We start from the raw sequence: 25,614 nt of genomic DNA on the forward strand, positions 1-25,614 counted from the left end.
TCTTTCTCTTGTTTTTTGGACAAAAAACTATTTTAATTATATCTCTAAAAAGATTTTACAGGCAAACGGAGACCTTGGACTAAGTCATACACATACTCTTGCTGTATTGTCATGAAAGGTACAATAATATATGCCTTCCCAGGTTGAATGAATCCAACCAATTCTTGTTCTTCCTCCTCGACCACGACCTGCAGGCACCAGGATGCAAGAAACTCAAAATTTGTGGCGATCACATTGTGGACTTATTACACGCTTTTGAAAACGAGTCATCAAATATAAATAAATAATATTGCGTGTTTTTAGTACAAAAAATATTAAATATATAAAATAAAAATTTTAAATTATTTGAGCCAGAATTTTGTTATTTATTATTTAGATTTTATATTTTGAAGACACATACAAGCTTACAAAGCTTATATTACATTACAGTGATTCATAAGTAAACTATGTGATTCATAAGTAGATTCCGATCTTCTATTATTATTATTTTTTTTTTTAAGGACAAAATTTAGTTATAAAATTAGTTGTAACTTTATGCTACAATCTTACACAATAATTTTTTATTGGAGATGAATTTTGACAAATTTATTATTTGATTATATTTTCTTCTTATATCCTTCATATTTGTAAAATTTCTAAAAATTTAAAGATCAATAGTTATGTTATCAATAAATTATTTAAATTGTAAGTTTTTTAGTTTAAAATTATACATAAAATATAATCTTAAATCATATAATAAATAATATTCGATTGACACAAAATTTAACAGGTGTATTAATAACGTAAATAAAGTACAATCCGACAGTTAAATTCTCAAAATATATAATAATATTAATAATATTGAATAAAATTATAATCTTAGACTATAATCAATTTTGTAATTTTTTTTTTACAGGAAAAAAGTAATTTTGTAATTAGAAAATAATAATATCGCATAATTTCTACAATGTTAATGACATTAAAAAAAAACCAAAAATAGAAAGTGGGTCCCATTTCCTCCTTTATTTTGCTGTCGTGGCAAACACACGGTTGAAGCCCACCTACCGAAAGCGTAGATTTTTCGAACCGTATATAAACGGAAAAAGTCCACTTCTACCATCGCCCTTTTTTCACTTCTTCTTTCCATCTTCATCTTCTTCTTCTTCCTCATTTCACTCCAATTTTCAAGTTTCTGGTTTTTATCTATCTTTCAAAAAATTCCATATTCATGATGGCTAAGAAATCGAAGACGAAAATGAGAATCCCGAGCTGCACGATATGCCAGACTCAGTACAACGACGACTCGCACGCGCCTCTCTTGCTCCAATGTGGCCATTGCTTCTGCAAGCACTGCCTCTCCCACATGTTCACCGCATCGGCGCCGCCGCGGCCGACTCTCTCTTGCCCTAAGTGCCGCCACCCCTCCACTCTCGGTAACTCCGTCCTCTCTCTCCCTAAAAACTACTCCCTCCTCCCCATACTATCTTCCGATGACGACGACGACGACGACAGCGGCGATGAATCGGACTCGGAATCGGTGTCGGTGTCGCCGTCGAGGTGCCGAGGCGGCGGCGGAGGGACGGGAGTGGTGAGGAGTTTGTGTTCGGATCACGAGATGAGGTTGGTGAAGGCGATTGGGGAGGAGAGGTGGTTAGGGGAGCTGAGGAAGGTGAGCAAGCGTTGTAGGCATAAGGTGGTGGTGAAGAGAGTGGAGGTCGGCGACGTGGCGGACTGTGATTGGGTGGAAGGTGAGCTCGAGAAGCTTCGATTGGCTTCGGTGTGGTGCAGAAACGTGTGCGCTTTTCATGGAGTGGTGAGAGAGAAAGATCATCTCTGCCTTGTTATGGAGAGATGTTACGGTTCGGTTCAATCGGAGATGCGACGGAGTGGTGGCCGCCTTACTCTTCAGCAAATCCTCAAGTAATTGCTCTCAGTTTCGTTGTTTTGATCTTATTTTGTGTATTGTTGATCTTAGTTTATGTGTTTGAAGCCTTTGGATTTGATCTGAATTTTTTTTTTTGAATTTTGGTATGTTGCTATGCATAGCTATTCTTCCAAGTTACTTGTAAATTAGGTTATTTACAAAGCTCTCACTTACATGCTTGCTTGGATAAAAGTTAGTGAGGATTGTTTTAGTTGTGTTCTAAATGTAATTTCAGTTGGATCACCATTTCGTAATGGCTTAAGTTTTTGGGCCAACTAATAATTTATCAGTCTGGAACAAAAATTTCAGCTTTGATATTTTTCCAGAAATTGCTCGTGTCACCGTACCCCTTGTCATGTTATAATTTTTCAGAAATTGCTTGTGTCACTGTGTTGCACCCGTAATTGTATCAGTGTCCGTGCTTCCTAGGTTAACAGTGCACTGACGTAAAATCTATTATAATTTTTTTTACCATAGATGGCATCCCAAATCGCTTTTTTCAATAGGAACACAACAATTTTTAGGGAGTGTGAATGCCTTGCACTAATCAATAACAAAACAGTAGGGGTGGGGATATGCTTGGATCCAATTATTGGGGCACCATCCACCTTCCATACTGAGGAAGTAAGGAAATTCCATTTGCCCCAGTGTAGGGAGATATGGATAGTTCCAAGGTTAATACTACTATAGTTGGGGTTCTAAATTTTTTTTTAATTTAGGACCTATAAATGGCTCTAGCTTTTGAAATTTGTACTAGTCTGGGACCCTGGTTTTAACAACATTGGTAATATATGATAAAAAACCTGTATAAAAAGAAATATACTTCACTCAAAACTTGGCAGTTTTATCATGAACAATTTAATTTGCACTAATACCTGTTTGACTCCGGACTGTTCTTGATCTTGTAAATTTGCGAGCTGAAGAGTTTTACCAATGAGAAGATAGAAGAATAAAGAATTAACATGAACTTCTTTGAATATAGTTACTTTAAAAATTGACGCCATTTGTTTAAGGTGCCTTTTGCTTTGTATAAAATTTATATATTAGATTGAAGGAGGATATGTTTTAGCAGAAAAAGTTTTATGAAGCTCTTGAGAGATTTGTTTTGTTCAGTGCGGTTATGACAGAAATTTTACATAATGCTCTTGTGTGAATATTACATTGAATTTCTAGTTTTTGCTAATGGCTGGCTGGTGAATTATTGCCTTTTATTTTATTTTGTTCTGGAATCTTTTACAATTATAAATTACTGTACTGTTTTTTGTCATTTCCATTTTATAATTGTTTGGAAAATATTTTATTGAATTCCTGCTTCAAATTTACAAAATTCATTTCTCATCATTACAGATTTTTTTTTTTTTTTTGCTAAACATAATTACAGATATTTATTTATCGTTTCCATTCATCCAAGATTACTTTAAATTACTGGTTACTATTTGTTATCATTGTTTTTCTTTGAATTTCTTGGATGCAGATATGGGGCAGACATTGCACGTGGTGTGGCTGAACTCCATGCAGCAGGTGTTGTTTGCATGAACCTAAAGCCATCCAATTTTCTTCTGGATGCAAGTGGCCGTGCAGTGGTTTCTGATTACGGGCTTCCAATAATTTTGAAGAAACCTTCTTGCCGTAAAGCTCGACCTGGTCCAGAGGTTGAGTTTTCAAAAATGCATTGGTGTATTGATTGTACATTGTTGAGTCCACATTACACAGCTCCAGAGGTGTGGGAGCCTTTAAAGAAGTCATTGCACTTATTCAGGGATGATGTGAGTCATATATCTGCAGAATCAGATGCCTGGAGTTTTGGTTGTGCCCTGGTTGAGATGTGCACTGGTTCCATTCCGTATGTGTTTTTATAATTTCCTGTAACTTATGAGACCTAAGAATTCTCTTTACTTACCTAACATGATGTGTGCAGGTGGGATGGTTTAAGTGCTGAAGAAATTTATCGTGCTGTTGTCAAGGAAGGCAGGCCACCTCCACAATACTCAAGTGTTGTAGGTGTAGGGATTCCTAGAGATTTGTGGAAAATGATTGGTGAGTGCTTACACTTCAAGGCATCAAAAAGACCAACATTTCATGCAATGCTTGCTATATTTCTTCGGCATCTGCAACGAATACCTCACTGTCCTGCAAATCAGAATAAGTAAGCGATTTCACTATCCTGCATTGTTATTGATGCTTCAAGGTTTATCCATTGGAATTCTTTATGTATGAAAAAAGAAAAAAGAAAGAAAGAAAGAAAAGAATATGGTAAATTCTAATGAGTAGTTGAAGTTGCTGAAGCATAAGCCAGGGCAACGACGAACCCATTGAGTACCATGTCATGAAAGTACCAACAGTCTTGTGCTACCATTGGTGATTGAGTCCATTAAATACACTATATGAATCATAATGAGTATAAAACATCAAATCTAGATAGGACCGTGAAAGATACATCAATGGTCGAGGATCAAAATGCAAGGGCTTCATGTGAAAGTTATGTTATTTGTCTATTTTGACATAACTATCTCACTTTAAGTTTTCTGAAGATATGCTGCAAAGATGGAAAATCCATGTGTTTTTGTTTGCCTGGATTTTATGAATTATGTACTCTAGGTGTGAGCATGTGCGTTTATGTTTTACCTTGAGTCTAAAGAATGTGTACTCTGGCTATATGAAACCTGTTTTTATTGTTTTTTCTTTTTGTGGAATCCAGCGAACCAGCTAACAGTCCTGGAATAGATATGTTGGAACTGTCCCCTACATCTGTTTTGGACATTTCCAGCGTTAAAAGCAACCATCTGCATCAACTTGTATCTGAAGGGAATCTGGATGGTGTTAGGTTAGTCAATTTTGATACACACTCCTTTACTGTAGTCTATATGTATGTACTTAAGAATCATTGTCATTGTTCAGAACCTCTGATGTCTTCTTCTCTGCATATGCAGGGATCTGCTTGCTAAGTCTGCATCAGGGAATAATAGTAGTTCAATCATTTCTCTGCTGGAAGCACATAATTCTGATGGTCAAACTGCTCTGCACTTGGCTTGTAGACGGGGTTGCCCTCAGATTGTTGATGCTATTTTAGAGTATGGAAATGTGGATGTGGATGTCCCTGATGAAAATGGGAATCCTCCAATAGTGTTTGCTTTAGCAGTTGGGTCCTCAGAATGTGTACGCGCTCTCATCAGAAAATCAGCTAATGCCATATCTAGGTCAATGGAAGGCTTTGGTCGATCTGTTGCTCATGTTTGTGCATATTATGGGCAACCGGATTGTATGCGTGTAAGTTTTCACTTAGCCAGCGATGGTTTAAGAGTACTTACTCCTTTTATGTTATTTCTATATTTTCTCAAATGTTCCATGACAATCACAGGAATTACTATTGGCGGGAGCTGATCCCAATGCAGTGGATGATGATGGTGAAACTGTACTGCATATTGCCGTCTCCAAAAAATTTACGGACTGTGCTATTGTAATACTAGAAAATGGGGGCTGCAAATCAATGGGTGCTCTGAATTCAAAAGGATTAACGTAAGAATCAAAGCTGTGAAACTTGCTATATGCCTTTACGGATATAATAACAAAATGGTGATGTATGATATCCTATCTTAAGTAGGGAACACTTTGTCAAGATTCTAAATGATTATGCATGCATAAAATTTCTATATTATAATGCTAGTAGAATAGGAAAATACCTGCAAATCTAGAACATAATATCTATTTCTTCTTGATTGTCAATTTTATAAGAAAAACAAAGAGTATCCCCTTTCCCTATCATTGTAAGATGTCCCCATGTTCATGGTTTGAATCTCCTTTTGCACTTTATTTTATTTTATTACATATATATATATATATATATTTTAATTTTAATAAATAGAGAATCAGGTACACTTTTTCATCATGTTGCTAATAGCTTTATAAGTAGTGATTTTATTGGTATTTGTGATTTATCATTCAGTTCTTTATAAAGATTGATTTGTAATTCTACCCAGTTGAGATTATTTTTGGAGCACGCACGCGCGGCGGGGGGTGGGGGGGGGACTTCATCTTTATACAGTGCTTGATGGTGTTCAAGAAAATCCAGAATATTGATAAAATTTCTAAAACTATCAATTGTCATATCATCTCATTTCCCAACCATGTTGGAAGATACCAATTTTCCTTTATTTTATACACCAGAATTCACAAGAATTTTCTCATCTAAATGGTTTGTTAGAATCAGAGCTGAAACTGAACTTGATAGATAAAAAGTGGTTGAGCAAGCGGTGGGGAAATAGTGGACCACTTCTCCATTGTGATGTTGTGTATGCTTTGTGAAGTCTTTCAGATGTTTGGGGTTCAATGGGTGATGCCTTTAACAGTAATATACCTTCTATTTGGTTGGAGGAATCGACTTGGAAAACATTCGTCAGACATTTGAAATATGAAGATGTCATGTTTGATGTGGTTAGCGTGGAAGGAATGAAATTCTCTCACATTTGAAGACTCTGAGTGATCCATAGAGTAACCGAAATCTTCATTCATAATTAGCCTATTCAAGTGGGCTTGGGCTTGGTGTTTTGCACATTATACTTCCATTTTTGAGCTCTTAGGTTTTTTGTTTGATTATTTGTATTAGATTCTTTGTGTTCATCATTGTGAACATGAAGTAATCCTCTTTTCCCAATTCTTTTGATAGGTAAGAAGAATTATATTAATAGAAAACTACTTCATTAGGAAAATGAAGTAGGCAGAGAAAATATGTACAACAAAAAGAAAACAGAAAATAAAAACTATGTAGAAGAACCCTCTTTTTCCAATAAAACTTCAATCTTACTTATTAAAAAAAAAAGAGGGGGGGGGGGGGGGTGGGGGGGTTGAGGTTTTCTGTTCATGTTTATCTAATGGAAAAAGGCAATACTCACAACTTTAGATATAGAAAATCTTGAGGTTTTGAAATCCCTGACAAGGTCTGGTATTTTGTTGTGGTCTGCAAGTTGGGGAAAGTTCTTATTGTAGACAACTTAGTGATGAGGGGCATGGTGCTGGCAAATTGGTGTGTCATGTGTAAGAACAGTGAGGAAACTGTGGATGATTTACCACTTCATTGTCCTATGGAATTATGAATCTTAATATTCCTAGTCTTTGGAGTGAATTGGGTAATCCCTAAGATGGTGAAAGATCTGCTTCAAGGTTGGGAACATAGTCCAAAAACTTTCAGAAATAAAGTATGGAATGTGTTTCATGGTTGCTTAATGTGGCATATTTGGGGGGAGATGAATAGGAGGTCATTTGAAGATCAAGGAGCATCTGTACAGGGGTTTAAATCTCAACTCATAGAATCATTATTCTATCGATTGTCACTGGATCCGAGTAGACCACCTATGTTAAATGATTTTATTGATTATCTTTTTAGATGATTTCCATAAGGAATCTTTGGGTAAAATACCTGTATACTTCTTAGATTCCTCTTTCCTTTCTTTTTTTTTTAAAAAAAAATTTATTTTAATAAAAGTTTATATTACCCATCAAAAAACAACAACAATGCTAGCTCTAGGGATTTTAATAGAATAAATATTTTTGATTATAATTTTTTTTTTTTTTTTTTTTTTCATTTTGTTGGTCTTTCCTACTATTAGATTTTGATATTTACCTTTTTTTTTTCCCAGTCCTCTACACTTGTGTATAGCAACTCTAAATGTGACTGTAGTTAAGAGGTGGGCAGAAATCACATCACCCAGAGAGATTTCTGAAGCGATCGACATTCCAAGTCCAGCTGGGACTGCACTATGTCTGGCAGCTGCTCTAAAGAAAGATCGCGAGACAGGTAAAAGTGATTTGACACGGTTTGCTGTTTTTGAACACTCTTAAATTCTTATGTTGTTGAGCCTTCTATCAAGTTCTATTTGGAGCCTTCTTCTTTCCTCTTAAGTTCTACAAATTACTTAAAATGTTTTTATTTTTTATTTATAGAGGTTTCTTTGCTGTCTTCAAATAAGCTCTCTTCTACATTGTTTTGCTTATTGTAACAAATCTTGATGGAACAAGTAATGTGTTTTATGTGTGCTAATCTAATATGCAATGGAAGCTGTGGCTTGCCTTCCTTTTAGTGTTGGGGGAAAACTTCTGATAAATTTCTTTTATGGTCTTCCCCGCTTCCTGTCAGCCTCCAAGTAATAAAAGGACTGGAGCCACAGATGAAACCCAATGGATGAGTGCTACCCTGTTTTGAATCCTCAACTCCACTGAAACTGAGGTTTCTTGGAGCTTAGCCATAGGTGCTTGCAGCTTTTGATATGAAATAAAAAAAAAAGTTAATTTTACATGCTTCTTGTTATCTTTAGTTGAATTAAGCATCAGAATGAATATATTATATGAAGTTTTTTTTCCATTTTCTTTCTACTAAGCAACTGCTAGGTGCTGTGTATGAGATGAGGGTTTTTTTCATTTACTCTGTATTTAATATTGTATCACTTACATGTCTATTTAATATTCTGTGTAGAGGGCAGAGAGCTGGTAAGGATACTGCTTGCAGCTGGAGCAAACCCAACTGCCCAAGACACGCAACAGTATCGAACAGCGTTGCATACAGCTGCCATGGCCAATGATGTTGAGTTGGTTAAGGTGATTTGATGGGCTTCTTCACCATCTCTATGTTTGTTTTAGTATATGTCGTGGCGTAAGTTAATAAATGTACTTAAGGACATTTCTGCCTTAAAGATAGCATAGGATTTCTTTTAGCTAAGTGGAGCTTTCCTGGATCATTCATGAATCTTGAAATAAGGCTGACAAGATACATGATGCAAACACTTATTGAAGTTTGGTTGGAAGCTAAATTTACTGGACAAATAACTGTTTGGCAGGAAAAGAGTGTAACATAACTTTTGGTTGCTGGACTTTTCCCTGGCATAGGAATTTGAGGGAAATTAGGGTTGTTTGGGTTAGGGTTTTGAGGTAGAACAGGCTGGATTAAGGTTTAATCATGGAATAATAAGATGTATATGTTTTTTGGAGTCCAAAACAGAAAAAATAAATAAAATAAATAAAAAATCTGGTTCATAGCTATTAATTGTGACTTGGGAATAACAATAGACTTGTTTTGAGGGATTGAGGTGAATGATAGATGGGTTGTCAGTACTTTATTCTGAGGATTTCAGGATTCTGTTGGTGATAAATTAAGGTTGGGCTTTATCACTTGAAGGCTGGATGAATTGCTGGAAATTAGAGAGACAAGAAAAAAAATATAATTCTAGGCATCACACCTAGGGTTTCCTTGGCATTATACCTCAGCAGAAAAAAAAAAAAAAAAAACCCTGAATTTGAAGCTTCATAGTTTCTGATATTTTAGCAAAATGTGCCCATGGAATTAAATTCATTACATCCATATAAATAAACACCTAATACCTAACTCTAATTTAAGAAACCCATAATATGACCAATGGATTAAAACTAAATCTGATTCTAGAAATCTAAAGTGACACCAGTCGTGTGGGTTTAATACCCACTGGGTGAGTGTATAACTAACCAATGAAAAAATAAACACACTTGACGCATGTTGGTCTTGTAGTCTTGAACTCTATGGGCTTTGACTTCTCAGTCCATACTAGGTAATTATTAGAATAACATAAATAATGTTGAACCTTAACAAACACCACCCCCCACAACCCCCCCCCCCCCCCCCCCCCCCCCCCCCCCAACACAAAAACCCCCCTTTTTCTCCTCAACACACGCACAAAAACCCAATGGAGCTAGCCCATGCTAGAAAGCTGAAAATTATAGAAATAGCCCTAACACTTAAATTAAAATGAAAGCAGCTCATGGCTTCTTTCTTCAAATTGCTTTTAAAATTTCAGCATAATGTGTTTTGTGGTACTCGATTTGTAAACTTTTCTCAAAGTGGTTGCTTTGCCTTTGTGTAGATTATTCTTGACGCTGGAGTTGATGTGAACATCAGGAACGTGCACAATACGATACCCCTTCATTTGGCACTGGCAAAAGGTGCAAAACCATGTGTCAAATTACTCTTGTCAGCTGGTGCAAATTGTAATTTGCAGGTTGGTCCTTATATTTCTAAATGTTATGTTTCCAATTATTATTTTTTGATAACTATGTTTCCTTTATTTATGCAATTTAGCAAAAACTTAATCTTTGTTGCTTGTAATGTTTTTCTAGAAAAGATGGTAAAGATGCTCACATTCCCTGTGTATGTAGTCAGAGTTTAACCAAATTATTGGATGAATATCTAAATGTGTCCAAAATGCTCACATCCCCTGCAAAAAATAAATGTTTATTTTTAACAAAATAAATTTAATTCTTGATTCTCTTTACAATTCATGAGAATTATGTAATAAATGTGAAGAATGACTATGCTTGTCGCATGTAACAGAAATCTCTCTCTCTCTCTCTAGATAGCAATTTAAACCCTTCTTTTTCAAAATAGCTGTTACGTTTATATTACTAGTGTCCTGCTGAGGTCAATGTACTCAGCTATAGTAAGCTTGTTCCTTGCAAATATAGTATCACTCACTTAGCATAAAAGAAGAATCAACCAGCAGTGTAGAACATTTCAGCCTAAGAAAAAAATTAAAAGCAAAAACAAAAAGGGGACTCACCATCTAGCGAGTCCCATTTGGTGTGTAACATAAAATTCTTGCTTTAATTATGTTAGTGATTCACTTCAGTTGAATTATTTCACAATGTAGAATCATTTAAGGATGTTAAACAAAGGTGACTGCAAATTATTGGTCAGATGTTAACTGTCTTATGATCAGTTGTGATTACCTGGCAGAAGGCTGAATTATACAACAATAGCTTTTATAAAATCTTGGGATTCTTATTTCCAAAATTTCGTAGTTTCAGCTAAACTTGATTCCCTTTTTTCCTTTTAAAAAATGATGAAATCTTAAATAAAAGACCTTGCGTGGTTTCAGCAAAATCTTATATGTCAAATGTATACTTTTATCCTTGCATGAGAGCTTGAATTTCTTTTCTTCTATAGTATGCATTTCATATGGCTTGTTTATAAACTTCCACTTTGTTTTTTCTTTTTGAATTATCCTTTATTCATTTCCCATGTACTAGATTCCATGCCTCGTCGCACTTTTAAATTTTAAATAAATGAATTCTTTTCTTTATTTAAAAAATGGATGAACTGATTTTTTTTTTTTTTTTTGGCAACGATGATATTAGGATGACGATGGTGACAATGCTTTTCATATAGCTGCTGATGCAGCGAAGTTGATACGTGAATGTCTTGAGTGCATTGTAGTTATGTTGCAGTATCCAGGTGCTGCCATTGAAGTAAGGAACCACAGGCAAGTATTAACTAATTAGAGGTGTTTGATTCAGTTTTCTTCTCAAGGCAATGCTCAAGATTCTTGCCATTAAAAAAAAAAAAAAAAAAAAAAAACACCAAATAGTGATTATCAAGATTCTTGGCATGTATTTAATTTCAAGTAAATCGTATATAGTTGAAGCATTGTTACCAAATGTGATGTTGAGTTGTGCTAAATAACTGTTAAATTATTATGTTTCTGATTGGTTACAGTGGTAAGACATTGCATGATCTATTGGAAGCCCTACCACGAGAATGGATTTCTGAAGATCTTATGGAAGCACTTATGAATAAGGGACTTCATCTGTCTCCAACAATGTGAGTACAGTATTAATTTGAAAATTGATGGATGATGCTTGATATACTAGTATCATTGCTAAGCTCCTTAGAGCATGTTAAATTTAGGGACTTATCTTGTATTTTGGTTTATATTTTTAGATTTCAAGTGGGGGAATGGGTGAAATTTAAAAGAAGCATGGAAACCCCTGCACATGGTTGGCAAGGTGCAAGGCATGGGAGTGTTGGCTTTGTACAGTATGTCCAAAACAGTGACAGCCTTGATGTATCATTTTGCACTGGGTTAGCTCATGTCTTAGCAAATGAAGTTATAAAAGTTCTCTCTTTGGAAAGGGGACAGCTTGTGCGACTCAAAGCTGACATTGAAAAGCCAAGGTTTGATACATTACTTTAACTAGCTTAAAATTTTAAGCTTGATGCTTCATGGTTGGTCATTCTTTTCCTGGTACAGTCATTGTTGAAATTTGCAAATAATTTTTTGTCATGAGAAAACTGTAATTAATAGGAATTATGGGCTACAAATACAGTAAGGCATCATCCACCATCTTGCCCAATAATTTAATGTGGATTATTTTTACATCTTTTATCTTTCTTAAACAAAATTGAGCAACGGAGGACCATGGCTTTAACCATTAAAAATTACATTATAAAAAGCATCTTAAAGCTAATTCTAATATCCAAGTATTAATTTGACACATGTCAGATGATGCCAAGGCTTCTTGGGAGCTTGAATAGAATTTCTAGCAAATCATGTGTTTATTTGTCATGTCTTTTCTTTTAGCATCAATTAGTTTCTGGTCAGATTTCTTTAGTTTTATTTATTTATTTAAGTATTGTGGGACTTTTTCCTTGTTTCCGGACATGGGCTGTTCTGTGGTCCATTCTGTCTTATTTTAGGTTTTGTTTGAGTTTAGTTATTTAGTTTGGGCTTAGTGGTATAAGCTCAAGGAGTACCAGTTTTATTAGGTTTTCAAAATGTCCAAGTTCTACTAGGATCAGGTGTCTTGAGTTCTATTGATATTATGTTTAAGAAGAGTTCGGCTACTATTGCTATTACATATTATGTGATGCAGCCCTTTCCAAGGAGTGATGCCAAGGAATCCTAGCTGTGATGCTTAAGTAATGATTTTACTAAGAGATAGCATTGTAGTCATGAAGCTGGCAGAGGCAGAATTCCATATATGCATTTACCTCTTATAAAGATCAGCTATGTTTTTAGCTTTAAAACCTTATTGTAGTAGAATAATGTCTGACATCATGTGCACTTTTAACTATTACAAAGTTTAAAGAATATACTTTCATGTTGTCAGGTATGAGTTGCGTGGACAATCATGTGACAGCATTGGAACTGTCCTGTGTGTTGATGATGATGATGGAATTATACGTATTGGATTTACTGGTGCATCTAGGGGATGGCAAGCTGATCCAGCAGATTTTGAAAGGGTTGAAGAGTTCAAGGTTGGTGACTGGGTTCGTGTTCGTCACAATCTTCCCTTCGCAAAGCATGGTTTTGGAGCTGTGACCCCAGGCAGTATTGGGGTAGTGTATGGTATTAGACCTGATAGTAGTCTTCTGATAGAATTTAGCTACTTAGCAAGCCCATGGCTTTGTGAACCAGAGGAAGTGGAGTCGTTCAGCCCATTTAGGGTAAGGAAATTATTATTTTTCTTTATATAGAAGTTGATTTTTACACCTCCTCCACCACCCTGGCTACATGCACACGGAAAAACCTTGCTTTTCTTAGAATTAATATGTTTTGTATTAATACAGATTGGCGACCAAGTATGTGTAAAGAGATCTGTTGCAGAACCCAGATTTCCTTGGGACGGTGAGACGCATCATAGTGTTGGAAAAATAAGTGACATAGAGAGTAATGGTCTCCTGATAATTGAAACACCAAATCGGCACATACCATGGAAAGCTGATCCATCAGACATGGAAAAGGTGGAGGATTTCAAGGTAATATCCATTACTGAGCCCCAACTTGTACACTCAAGCTCTCACGGAAATGTCTGTGGTGAGTGATTTTTTTTCCCTGTTCCAAAATGAGCAGGTTGGTGATTGGGTTAGAGTCAAAGCTTCAGTACCTTCTCCAAAATATGGGTGGGAAGATGTCAACAGGACAAGTATAGGAATAATTCGTAGCTTGGAGGAGGATGGTGATATGGGAATTGCATTTTGTTTCAGAAGCAAGATTTTCTCATGCTCTGTGACAGACATGGAGAAGGTGTCACCTTTTGAAGTGGAGCAAGAGATTCGAGTGATGCCATCTATCACAGAGCCATTACTTGGATGGTCAAATGAAACGCCATCTACCTCAGGGAAAATTGCAAGGATTGACATGGATGGGACCCTTAATGTGAGTATGCTTATTGTTCTTATAATTTTATTGTTGTTATTAATTTTTGGTGTAGGGTTTGCTGGTATTGAGTTTTTGACTCTTAAATTCTTGGTATTGGTTTGGAATATCTTTCTAGGTAAGAGTGGCTGGCAGAGTGAGCTTTTGGAAAGTTTCTCCAAGTGATGCAGAAAGGTTATCAGGATTGGCAGTTGGTGACTGGGTTCGGATGAAGCAATGTATGGGAACACGACCAAATTATGAATGGAATAGTGTTGGGAGAGACAGTGTAGCAGTAGTGCACAACATACAGGATTATTCTTATTTAGAGCTGGTTTCTTGTTTTCGTACGGGTAGGTTCATTGCTCACTGCACTGAAGTTGAAAAGGTTTCACCCATTAAAATTGGGCAGCACGTTAGGTTCCGTACTGGATTGAAAGAACCAAGATGGGGGTGGAGAGAAGCTTGCCCCAATTCAAGAGGTGTCGTAACCGCTGTAAATGCTGATGGAGAAATAAGAGTTTCATTCTTCAATTTGTCAGGTTTGTGGAGAGGAGATCCTGCAGATTTTGAGGTAGAGGAGATGTTTGAGGTTGGAGAATGGGTAAAACTTAAAAATGATTCTAGTAAATGGAAATCTCTGCAACCTGGAAGCATTGGTGTTGTACAAGGACTAGGGTATAAAAAAGATGTATGGGATGGCACTGTCCTTGTTGGGTTCTGTGGGGAATCAGAATTATGGGCAGGGCAGACTGCCAAGCTAGAAAGAGTGGATAGGTTTAAAACTGGGCAACGGGTGAGAGTGAAGACCAATGTAAAAAATCCACGATTTGGGTGGTCAGGTCATACACATGCTAGCATCGTTTCCATAATAGCAGTTGATGCAGATGGAAAACTAAGAACACACACTCCTGCTGGCTCAAAGGCATGGATGCTCGACCCATCAGAAGTGGAACTGGTGGAGGAAGAGGTATTAAAAATTGGAGATTGGGTAAGGGTCAAATCATCTGTGGCAACACCAGTTTACCACTGGGGAGAAGTGACTCACAAGAGTGTTGGGGTGGTTTTCCGCTTGGAGGAAGGAGAGCTGTGGGTCTCATTTTGCTTTATGGAGCGCCCTTGGATATGCAAGGAATGGGAGGTGGAGAAGGTGAGAGCATTTAAAGTGGGTGACACGGTCAAATTTAGAGAAGGATTAGTAACCCCGAGATGGGGTTGGGGAATGGAGACACATGCTAGTAAGGGGAAGGTAGTTGGAGTGGATGCTAATGGGAAGCTAAGAATTCAGTTTAAATGGAGAGAAGGCCGGCCCTGGATTGGAGACCCGGCTGATATTGTTCTTGACAAAAGCTCCAGTAGGGATACAATGGAAATGTAAACCCTTTGGTTGTACTAAATTAAAGGATGTTTTAGATGGAAGATACGATTTGGCCTCATCAAGCTTACAGAGCAGTGCAAAGATGGATTTTAAATTATGACAACATATTAGCAGAGAAGCTCATCCTGCCTAAATGATACATACAAAAATAGAGGCCAGTGCATTTGCAGTATGATTTAATTACATGATTGATGACCTTGAGCTTCTACAGCAGGGTGGTTCCTGTTTGGTGGGCTGAATACATTATTGTCTTAAATTAGGTTCTGTAGATTACCATGCTTGTAGGCGATCATTGTTATTTGTATTTGAAAAAAAAAAGGCACAATACGTAGTCAATTAGTTATGTAAATATACAACTCTCATTTCAGAAAATTCTATATAGATTATGAGTATGTTAGGGTGCTCATTTGTTGTGTTTAGCTTTTTGCAGTTCAGTGGCACGGTCTCCCTGCGGAGAGAACCTATCTATCCCCGGTGGGGAAAATATTTGTCTTCGTATCTCTGTATATATGTTCATGTTAAGCAAATTGCTGTCTTCATATCTCTTCATATATTTTCATGGTTAGTAAATCTCAGTTTGAAATTCAGAAGATAGCTAAAACTAGAAGCCTAGAATAGTTATGGAGAAGAAATTGCATCTCGTGCTGCTTATATACTGGGTTTGAGGTGGGACTGATAAATTTTTAAGAATAACAAGGAGAATATGAGCATTCCTATTCAGCCAATGTCATCAAAGCAACAAGTTACATGGATTTTATAAAACAAATTACATGGATTGATACATACTCCTTCAGTTTAATTTATAATTTTTAAAGGGATATGAGTGATAACCAGTGGTAATAAGTAAGAACATCTTCTATGATAAAAACTAATAAGTGATAACATCTTTTGTGATATTCCATACTTGTGATTCAAATTTTACCTCTCATTTCTTATTAATTATTTTATTTTTTTCCCCTTTAAACTTACTTTACTTTTTTTTTTAATTCATCATGTATAAAGAATTCTTAATAGAACATATAATTATATGAGGAGGAAAGATCAAATAAGTGAATGGAGAAATTTTTGGTCATCCAATTTTTGATTTAGAAGACAATTTAGGATTTTTAAGGGATACTAAAAAATTTAAGGTTCATATTAGGAAATTTCTTTTTTTTTTTCTTTTTTTTTTTTTGAAACTATATTTGGAAATTTCTTTAAGAACATCATCAAAGATATAAATGCCTATAATCATGCTAGTAATTACTAGTTAGTGCAAGACAAACTCATTAGGTGCCTCAATTTTCGAAAAAAATAAAAAGGAGAGCACACCACATGACCCTAATGTTCACCCACCAGTTACAGCTTACAAACAAACAATATGAGTGGATTCCATAGAAACGTATTCTTATTGCTTTTGATTGTGCTGTTTATAATGATTGCAAAAGCCGAACATATTGACGTGTATAATGAATTGGGTGAAGGTTTGGTGTTACTGTCCATTGCAAATCCAACAGTGTTGATCTTGGTGCTCATGTAATTTGCCAATGCACTAGGCCAATATGGGTTCGACTTTGATCGAAATGTTTCGGGAAATTCAATTTTTTTTTTTCATGTACTTTTCAATGGTGCTTACCAATCATTTCTACCAACTATATAAAAATGCCAATAGCCTCAATCTACAGTAATTTTTTATTTATTCAATTGGATGAGGCAAAACTCACCCTTTTGCTTGAGCCGGCCTTTTTTATTTTATTTTTATTTTTATTTTTTTTTTCATAGTATGCTTGGTTTATGCTCTTTTTTTTTATTTTTTTTTTTTAATAGTTATATGTGCTAACACAATATTGCAACTCAAAATATTCTTATAATATTTTCACAATTATTGAGGTATTAATTTCTTATAGCTCAAAATAAGATAATAAAATATAAGATTGAAATCAACTACAACTGAAAATAAATGTATTGTGAAAATATTATAATATCTTGTTGTTATCACAATATTTTTACAATTGCTGAGATCTCAGTTCTTTATAGATCAAAATAAAATATTAAAAAAAATGCTAAGTTCACAACATTTTCACGATAATTTCACAACAAATTCTAAGTGGCAAGGTTTTTTTGATAGATAAAAAAGTAATATCAATAATAGGCCCAGTTTAAAACCGATAACAATTTGTAATCGAAAATTTGTTGTGAAAATGTTGTGAAGGTAAAATTTCTCTAAAATAAAATAATAAAATATCAGATCAAGACCTACCATAGCTGAAAATAATGGTATTGTGAAAATATTATTACATCTTGTTGTGTTCTTAGACTTCTTTTTTATTTTAGTCAATTTGGGTGTGTCAAAATTCATTATTTCACACAGTTTTCTTGTGCTAGTTTTTTGTTTTTTGTTTTTAATACACAATTTAAAGTGGGTGGTTCTAGTTTAAAACCAATAGCAATTTGCCACTTAAGATTTGTCATGAAATTATTGTGTACGTAAAAAATAAAATATTAGACCAAGACCTACCACAACTGGAAATAAAAGATATTGTGATATTTTGTTATGTTTCTAGACTTCTTTTTTGGTTTAGTAAAATTTGGGGAGCCAAAATTCACTGTTTCAAGCACAATTTTCTTCAATTGGCTTTTTGTTTGTATTTTAAATGCACAGTTTAAACCAATAACAATTTACCATCTAAGATTTTTTGTGAAAATGTTGTGGACATAGCATTACTCTAAAATAAAATAATAAAATAATAGACTAGGACCCATCATAGCTAAAAATAAAGGTATTGTAAAAATATAGTGAAATTTTGTTGTGTTACTAAACTTTTTTTTTTTTTTGGATTAGTCAATTTGTTGAGTTAAAATTCATTGTTTTATGCACATTTTTACTGGGCTGACTTTTTTTTAACACATTGTTTAATGTTAAAAAAAACACACACACAGAGTTTTACATACACACTCATATAATAATAATAATAATAATAATAATTGTGAGGGTAAGTAGGCCGAGTAAATGAGTTGGGCCGTGGGCTGTGCCTGAGGACACCTAGAAACCCGAGGATGGTCGTAAGGTTTATCAAGTTTTGGGATCAACGAGCTGGGGACAAGTATAACAACAAACTGGTGATAATTCCCAAGGAGCTGAGCTTCCTCGGGAAAGCATTGTGAAAGGTTGGAATCCAACCACCTTGGGAATGCTGTACAAAGGTAATCATTCCTTTTGTGGATAAGCTTCAAGGAAGGTAACCAACAACAAAGGAAGAAATATTTGGGAAGAAGCCTACTACCACCATATTAAATGCTTTGCACCTAACCAATTGGCCGCATTTATGTGAAAATGACACCTGAACAGTGATATCTCAGTTCACAACTATTCATAAAGCTTCCAAGGGGTTTTGAATGGGATAAACATCCAAGAGATCATCTAAAAGGTCAACAAGTGGAAGGTGGGGATGAAGGATGGAAGGACTATATAAGGAAAAGACTCCGATAAAAAAAGGGGCATGTAACCTGAGAAGGAAGAAAAAAAAGAAAAAAGAACATCTTGTACTTAGATAAACTTGAGTAAATATAAGAACACTTCATCCTCGGACCTGACCAAGGAGTGTTATTTCTATTACATTGTGTCTTCTTGTCTTCTTGGTACGAATCTAGTCAGTTAAGGCCCATACTTAATTTGCTAAGACGTTTTCCCTGTAAAGTCTATTCTATAACAAATATATTGTTTTGGGCTTGTTGGGCCATCATCCATTATTGGTGGGCTGAGGGTCTAATTCTAGTTCTTACAATAATGATGATGATGATGATGATGAAAAAAAAAAAAAAAAAAAAGAGAGGCAAAAATCACTTCACCCGTTATGTTTGGGGTAGTTTCATTCCTTCCCTAAACTATAGTTGAAAATTTTCCTCCTTTATGTTTTGCAAAGTAGTATATACCCCAACTGTTACACTCTTAGATAAACCCTAACGAAATCTAATGATTTCTAGAATATTCTATCGTGCAATGTCTAAATTACACCCCCACTAAATTTTAATGTCTCAAAAATTTTCTTCATGTATTTTGGATTTTATGTGGTAGTCATGCCTAGAAAGTGAGAATGATGATATATGATGTTCTATTTGTTACCTAGAAAACACTAATTTATTAAGTTTAAATCTTCTATACTTGTAATTTTATCTAATGGAAACTTTGATGGCATATGTCTTTTGTTATCTTGTTCTTTTTTAATTTATTTTCTTGCTTAAAAGGGTTTATCATATTAAAAATTAAGTAAGTTAAATATCATAGTTATACTCATAAAATAAGAAAATAAAGAGAGAAGTATGCATGGATAACAAAATTTTCGTTGTAGATGATTGCAAGTATTTCATTTGATTAAGAGTTTCAATTGTAGCATATATTATCATTCATTGGAAAAAATTTTATATTGTGACAATGTATTATCAAAATTTAGTTGTTTATTGTTGAAAGATAATGACATTCACTATCATTCTTAGTAGAATTTTTTAGTGAGTAGATATTACATTTAGCAATTAGGTTCTAAGAAATTGTCATAGTAAATAGATATTAATATGTTAAAAGGCTATTTTAAATTTAAGTACATGACTTTGTACATCCCATGAAAATTACATCTTAATTTTCTTACTAAAAGGGCAGCACATACCTCGCATGTACAACCCAAACTAGTGATATTTACAAATTTGAGAGGGACAAATGCCAAAATTGTGTTTGGATGGCATATTTTGCCAAATAGCATAATTTTTTAAAAATATTTAGGAAAAAAGCACCGAGTCAAACTTATTTAGTTATGTAGTATGTTTTTTGGAACTCGAGTTTGTCAAACTCGAGTTCCAAGTTAAACTCAAGTTCCAAGCATTATGGCAATTTGATCAAACATGATGCATGAAACTCGAGTTTCACTTGAAACTCAAGTTTGATAAACTCGAGTTTCAAAAAAGTGCTACATAACTAAATAAGTTTGGTCAGGTGCTATTTAACAAATTTTTTCGTGTTTGGATGGTTCGACGACATAGTGGTCCATGTTTGCAACATACCCTCATTGGAGCTAAGAAGGTTGCTATCCTTTAGAGCTGATCACACTTGCTTTTCCATGGTGTGTAATAAAGAACACTCATGATAGTGTTCCTTATTGAAAAAATATTTGGGATAGAATGTGTGCAAATGTCCAGCAAAAATTTTCGCTGGAACTTTTTATTTTTTTTTTAACTTTGAGATAGAATTATATTTTAGCCTAATCTATGTGTACATGTGTGAAACTCTCTCTTGGAGACTCTCATAAAGTTATATCAATTAAAAAAATTTTAGTGAAAGGAAATGTCAAAGATGGTATATTTATAATCAAAATGGCTAAGGAGTCATTGCTTTGACATCTATGTATATAACATAGCAACATGCCTTGTGCAAATTTTGGCATGCAGATAAAGAAAGGATAATCACAACTTAAATTTCTTATCATAAATGTGAGGAGCATTTATATTGTTTCCAAGTAAAATATGTACAACTTAACATAAATAAAGTGTAGGGGAGGTGTCAATTAAGTTACAAGGCCTTCTCCCCTCTCCCCATGTGTGTGTGTTAAAAATATTTAGTATTGTCAAAAAAAAAAAAAAAAAAAAAAAAAGGGCCTTTGAATATCTTGCATTATACACATTGATAATTTATATCGTTATGGATCATGAGAAATCAAATTCTTGTTAGTTGTTGCAATGAAATATAGCGTAAATTACCATATTGGTCCCTAATTTTTGTCCAATATGTCAGAATGGTCCATAACATTTTAAATGTGTTAGTTTAGTTCTTAATCTTTTAATATTGTGTTAAAATAGTCTGTGTTGTTAAGTAGTGGATGGAAAACTAATGTGGCTAATGATAAAATAAAAATAATGATTTTGATGTTGATTGCATATCACATAGAATGCCACATGACCTTTATTAAAATAATTATAAAATAAAATAAATTATAAAACATTTTTTATAATACTTTTTATAAAAAAATATTTTTCATTCTTCTTTCTTTGCTATGTAGTAAACAATTTGTCATTTTAAAAAATGATTAATGCCGAAACAAACTTAAATTAGTAGGATTTAGTTTTCACATAAATTAGTTCTAATTAGCTTCAATGATAAAATCATTTGACATTCAATAAGGGACTCGGTTTCGAATTAAGCTTACATAAAAAATCAATTTCTGTCTTGATAAAGAGTAAACATCATGAACCTCTACTTGTGGGTTCCAATTAATTGAATTCAACTAGTAAAGTTTATTGTGGTCAAATAAGAGATTTAGGGTTCAAACTCTTGAAATTCTATCCTATTACAAAAAAAAAAAAAAAAAAAAAAAAAAAAATAGATGTCATGAAGTGAATGCTATAAATTAAAATCCTATTATATACTTAAGATTTAAATTGATAAATATTATTGTTCAAAAACTTTAACCAAACAGAATTAAATAAAGTCTTGAATTAAAATGACTAAAAATATGAGACTTGAAATTTTAGATCTAACATAGTCAAGTTGATTTAAGTTTAATTACTTATATGGATTCCAATTAGCTCAATTGATAAAATCTCTGATGGTTTAATAAAAATCTGAGATTCAATTCCCGTCTACAAAAAAAAAAAAAAAAAAAAAAAAAAAAAAAATTCAATTGGGGTTTTGGTCTACTAATAAAGAGCGCAATCTTCAGAAGCGGACGCCATAAGTTGAAACCATAACAATTATCTAATAGAGAGTTTAAATATAGAATAGAATTTAAACTTAATTAAAATATATTTCTTGATAGAGATCTTTTATTCAACAATAAGATTTACTGGTTAAACTAATTATAACCCGCTAATTAATATATATTTATATATTAGAATAATGACAGGTGAATTTGTGAGACCTTAATTTAGGCAATGCATCAGAAAGTTTAATAAAAACTTTCTCTTTTATAATTATGATAATTATTAATGTACATTTATTACTCCCTCCGTCTCACTTTTTTTGTCCTCTATTCCATTTTGAGATGTCCCAAAATATTGTCCTGTTTCTAAAAATAAAAGTCATTAATTTACTAATGTTCCTATTATACCCCTATTAATTTACTAATTCAATTTTTTGATAAATTTTTTTAAGAGTAGTTTTGGAAACTTATACATTTTTAAAAAGTAGACAAAACAATAAATGATGTTCTCTAAAAAAGTTAGACTTTTCAAACAGGAAAAAAAAAAAGAAGTGAAATGGAGGGAGTATAATTTTGTTCGTGTATGAAATATTAATTATGATAATTACAATGAGTAATGCAAGAAATTCGAACTTTTTTACAATTTTTTTTACAAACTGCTGATGTAATAAATGAATATTGGTAAATGAAAAAAATGATGTTAGTCATGGGCTTAGATGACAACCGGTAAGAAGTTGGCCAAATCAACAATTTGTAAAAATGTTGTAAAATAGTTTGTAATTGTAGCATTCCTTAATTACAATAGTCATTAATATGTATTAATTACGATTTTTTTTTTAATATTGAACTCTTAAATAATAATTATGGTAATAATTAATAGGTATTTATTATGATTATGCTTTTCTATTGAATTATTAAATATATAATTATAATAATCACTAATAGCTAATTATTATGGGCTATTTGTATACTCCCTCCGTCCCACTTTTTTTGTCTTGTTTGAAAAGTCAAATTTTTTAAGGGAACATCATTTATTGTCTTGTCTACCTTTTAAAAATGTATAAGTTTCCAAAACTACCTTGAAAAAAATTTATCAAAAAATTGAATTAGTAAATTAATAGGGGTATAATAGAAATATTAATAAATTAATGACTTTTATTTTTAGAAACAGGACAATATTTTAGAACATCTCAAAATGGAATAGAGGACAAAAAAGTGGAACTGAGGGAGTATAAAACTATACTTATTCTACTCAATTTGTCCCAATTTGTTAGGCATTTTAGAAAATCCAAATTTTGAGGGAATATCATTTAATGTTCCATTCCAAAAAAAAAAAAAAGTACACATTTCCAAAAGTACCATTCTTAATTGAAATTTTAGTGAAAAATGAGTATTGACTTAGTGGTTATTAATAAGTGAAAATGTGATATTAGTGGTGGACACGAATGAGAACCAATAAGAATTGGTTACAACAACAGTTTGTAAAAATGTTGTAAAATAGTTTTTGGATGTAACATTACCTAACTTGTAAACAGATATTATAAATTGTTTTTCCTTAATAAACATTAAAATCGTTGCCATGTTTTCTTAATTAAGTCAAATACAGTAAACACCCTCTAAATTTGGGCTAACACCAACCAACCTTGAAATCTAGGCTAATGCCAATCAAACTTTGCGTGTTAACTGCATTTTATCCTTTTTCTAAAATCAAAATAGAACTACATATCTACACTACTACCACACTATAAATAAAGAACATGTCATTGCCATGTTTTCTTAATTAAGTCAAATACAGTAAACACCCTCTAAATTTGGGCTAACACCAACCAACCTCGAAATCTAGGCTAATGCCAATCAAACTTTGGGTGTTAACTGCATTTTATCCTTTTTCTAAAATCAAAATAGAACTACATATCTACACTACAGCCACACTATAAATAAAGAACATGTCATTGCCATGTTTTCTTAATTAAGTCAAATACAGTAAACACCCTCTAAATTTGGGCTAACACCAACCAACCTCGAAATCTAGGCTAATGCCAATCAAACTTTGGGTGTTAACTGCATTTTATCCTTTTTCTAAAATCAAAATAGAGCTACATATCTACACTACAGCCACACTATAAATAAAGAACATGTCATTGCCATGTTTTCTTAATTAAGTCAAATATAGTAAACACCCTCTAAATTTGGGCTAACACCAACCAACCTCGAAATCTAGGCTAATGCCAATCAAACTTTGGGTGTTAACTGCATTTTATCCTCTTTCTAAAATCAAAATAGAACTACATATCTACACTACAGTCACACTATAAATAAAGAACATGTTAACAACTCTGTTTTTACAGAAAAACAAAATGAGTCCTTTCAATAAAAAAAAATTTCCATTGTTGTTGCTTGCACTGTTTATAATTGTTACTACTTTCTCTATGAACACAGAAGCTGCAAATGTTTATATCTATAATTACGTGACTCAGGAGGACTTGAAAGTTGCTGTCTATTGTAACACCGATGGGGGTTTTTTGCCTACATATGCAATTGCCTATGGTGACAACGTGGACATCATTACTGATATAAAAATCGCCTGCGATTTCGAATGGTATGGGGGAAGACTCAACTATACCACGTTGTTCGATCCTGCTTCTGACACATGCGATCCTTGTCTTTATATGCTTAGACCTTCTGAGCTATGTTTTTATTATGTAGGTGGTTCAAAGTGTTATAAATACAATTAACTATGTTTTCCATGGTGTATTGTAATAAAGAAGATCCATCGATCTACAATAGTGTTCTCCTTCTGGGTTTTAGAAGATTAAAATAATAATATTTGGGGTATTATGAATGTATGGTCTTGTGAAACAACAACTTCAACAAGATCTTTATAAATATGTATGTTTGAGTTTCGATGAATATGGTGTATTGTAATAAAGAAGATTCATCGATCTACAATAGTGTTCTCCTTCTGGGTTTTAGAAGATTAAAATAATAATATTTGGGGTATTATGAATGTATGGTCCTGTGAAACAACAACTTCAACAAGATCTTTATAAATATGTATGAAAAAACTGAGGCGTAAAATAATTGGTTAGGATCATGCCTCGTGAAATAGTTGTCACTAATTTGAGTTTGAGAAGAATAATGCATTTGTGTCTGGGCTGAGATCGGGTTGGTTCAGGTCAGGTTTATGCCCACCCGAACTATAACCCGATAAAAATCAAGTTTGGTAGGAAGGAAACCGACCCAACCTAAATATTTGGGTATAAGGTCAGGTGATTGGGTCTCTTCTCTCTGAGTCTTTTTTTTTTTAATTTAAATTTAAATACGTTCGGATCTTTGCTTTCAAACTTGCCCTTTAAAATCTGTTATTCTTTTATTATTATTTTCAAACTTCCATATATCAGAAGGATCTCCACCATTAGCATTTTTTCTTTATTAAGTTAATGCATGATTAGACTCTCTTTTTTAAACTATTTTTGTTTCAAAAACTTAACTTTTTAATTGAATGTCATTTGATGTCTGGTCTTCCTTATAAAAAGGTATAAAAGGTATAAACTTAACTTTTTAATTGAATGTCACTTAATGCATGATGAGGCTTTTTTTATTTTTTATTTTTTGGTTAAGTAAAATAATGTTCAAAAGTAAGATAGAGATAGTGTCATAATTTTTAGGATTTTTCTCTATGTGAGAGTTGATAAAAGTTTGAAGGCCTGAAACTTAGGAACTTTTTTAAAAATAATA

The 25,614-nt window shown here is 33.5% G+C and overlaps 1 protein-coding gene across 1 annotated transcript; it reads left to right on the forward strand.

Moving 5' to 3' along the window:
* The first annotated feature begins 1,091 nt into the window (after positions 1 to 1,091).
* Positions 1,092 to 15,741, forward strand: LOC126723779 (E3 ubiquitin-protein ligase KEG-like). Its single transcript, XM_050427575.1, has 16 exons — positions 1,092 to 1,899; positions 3,378 to 3,746; positions 3,822 to 4,049; positions 4,602 to 4,727; positions 4,834 to 5,170; positions 5,262 to 5,419; positions 7,537 to 7,694; positions 8,370 to 8,491; positions 9,787 to 9,921; positions 11,057 to 11,181; positions 11,415 to 11,519; positions 11,640 to 11,873; positions 12,809 to 13,145; positions 13,269 to 13,457; positions 13,552 to 13,857; positions 13,976 to 15,741. Exons 1-16 carry the CDS (start codon positions 1,208 to 1,210, stop codon positions 15,212 to 15,214), a joined length of 4,860 nt encoding a protein of 1,619 aa, XP_050283532.1. The 5' UTR covers positions 1,092 to 1,207; the 3' UTR covers positions 15,215 to 15,741.
* The last annotated feature ends 9,873 nt before the right edge of the window (positions 15,742 to 25,614 follow it).

Source organism: Quercus robur, chromosome 1, assembly GCF_932294415.1.
Source record: "Quercus robur chromosome 1, dhQueRobu3.1, whole genome shotgun sequence".
Classification (NCBI taxonomy): domain Eukaryota; kingdom Viridiplantae; phylum Streptophyta; class Magnoliopsida; order Fagales; family Fagaceae; genus Quercus; species Quercus robur.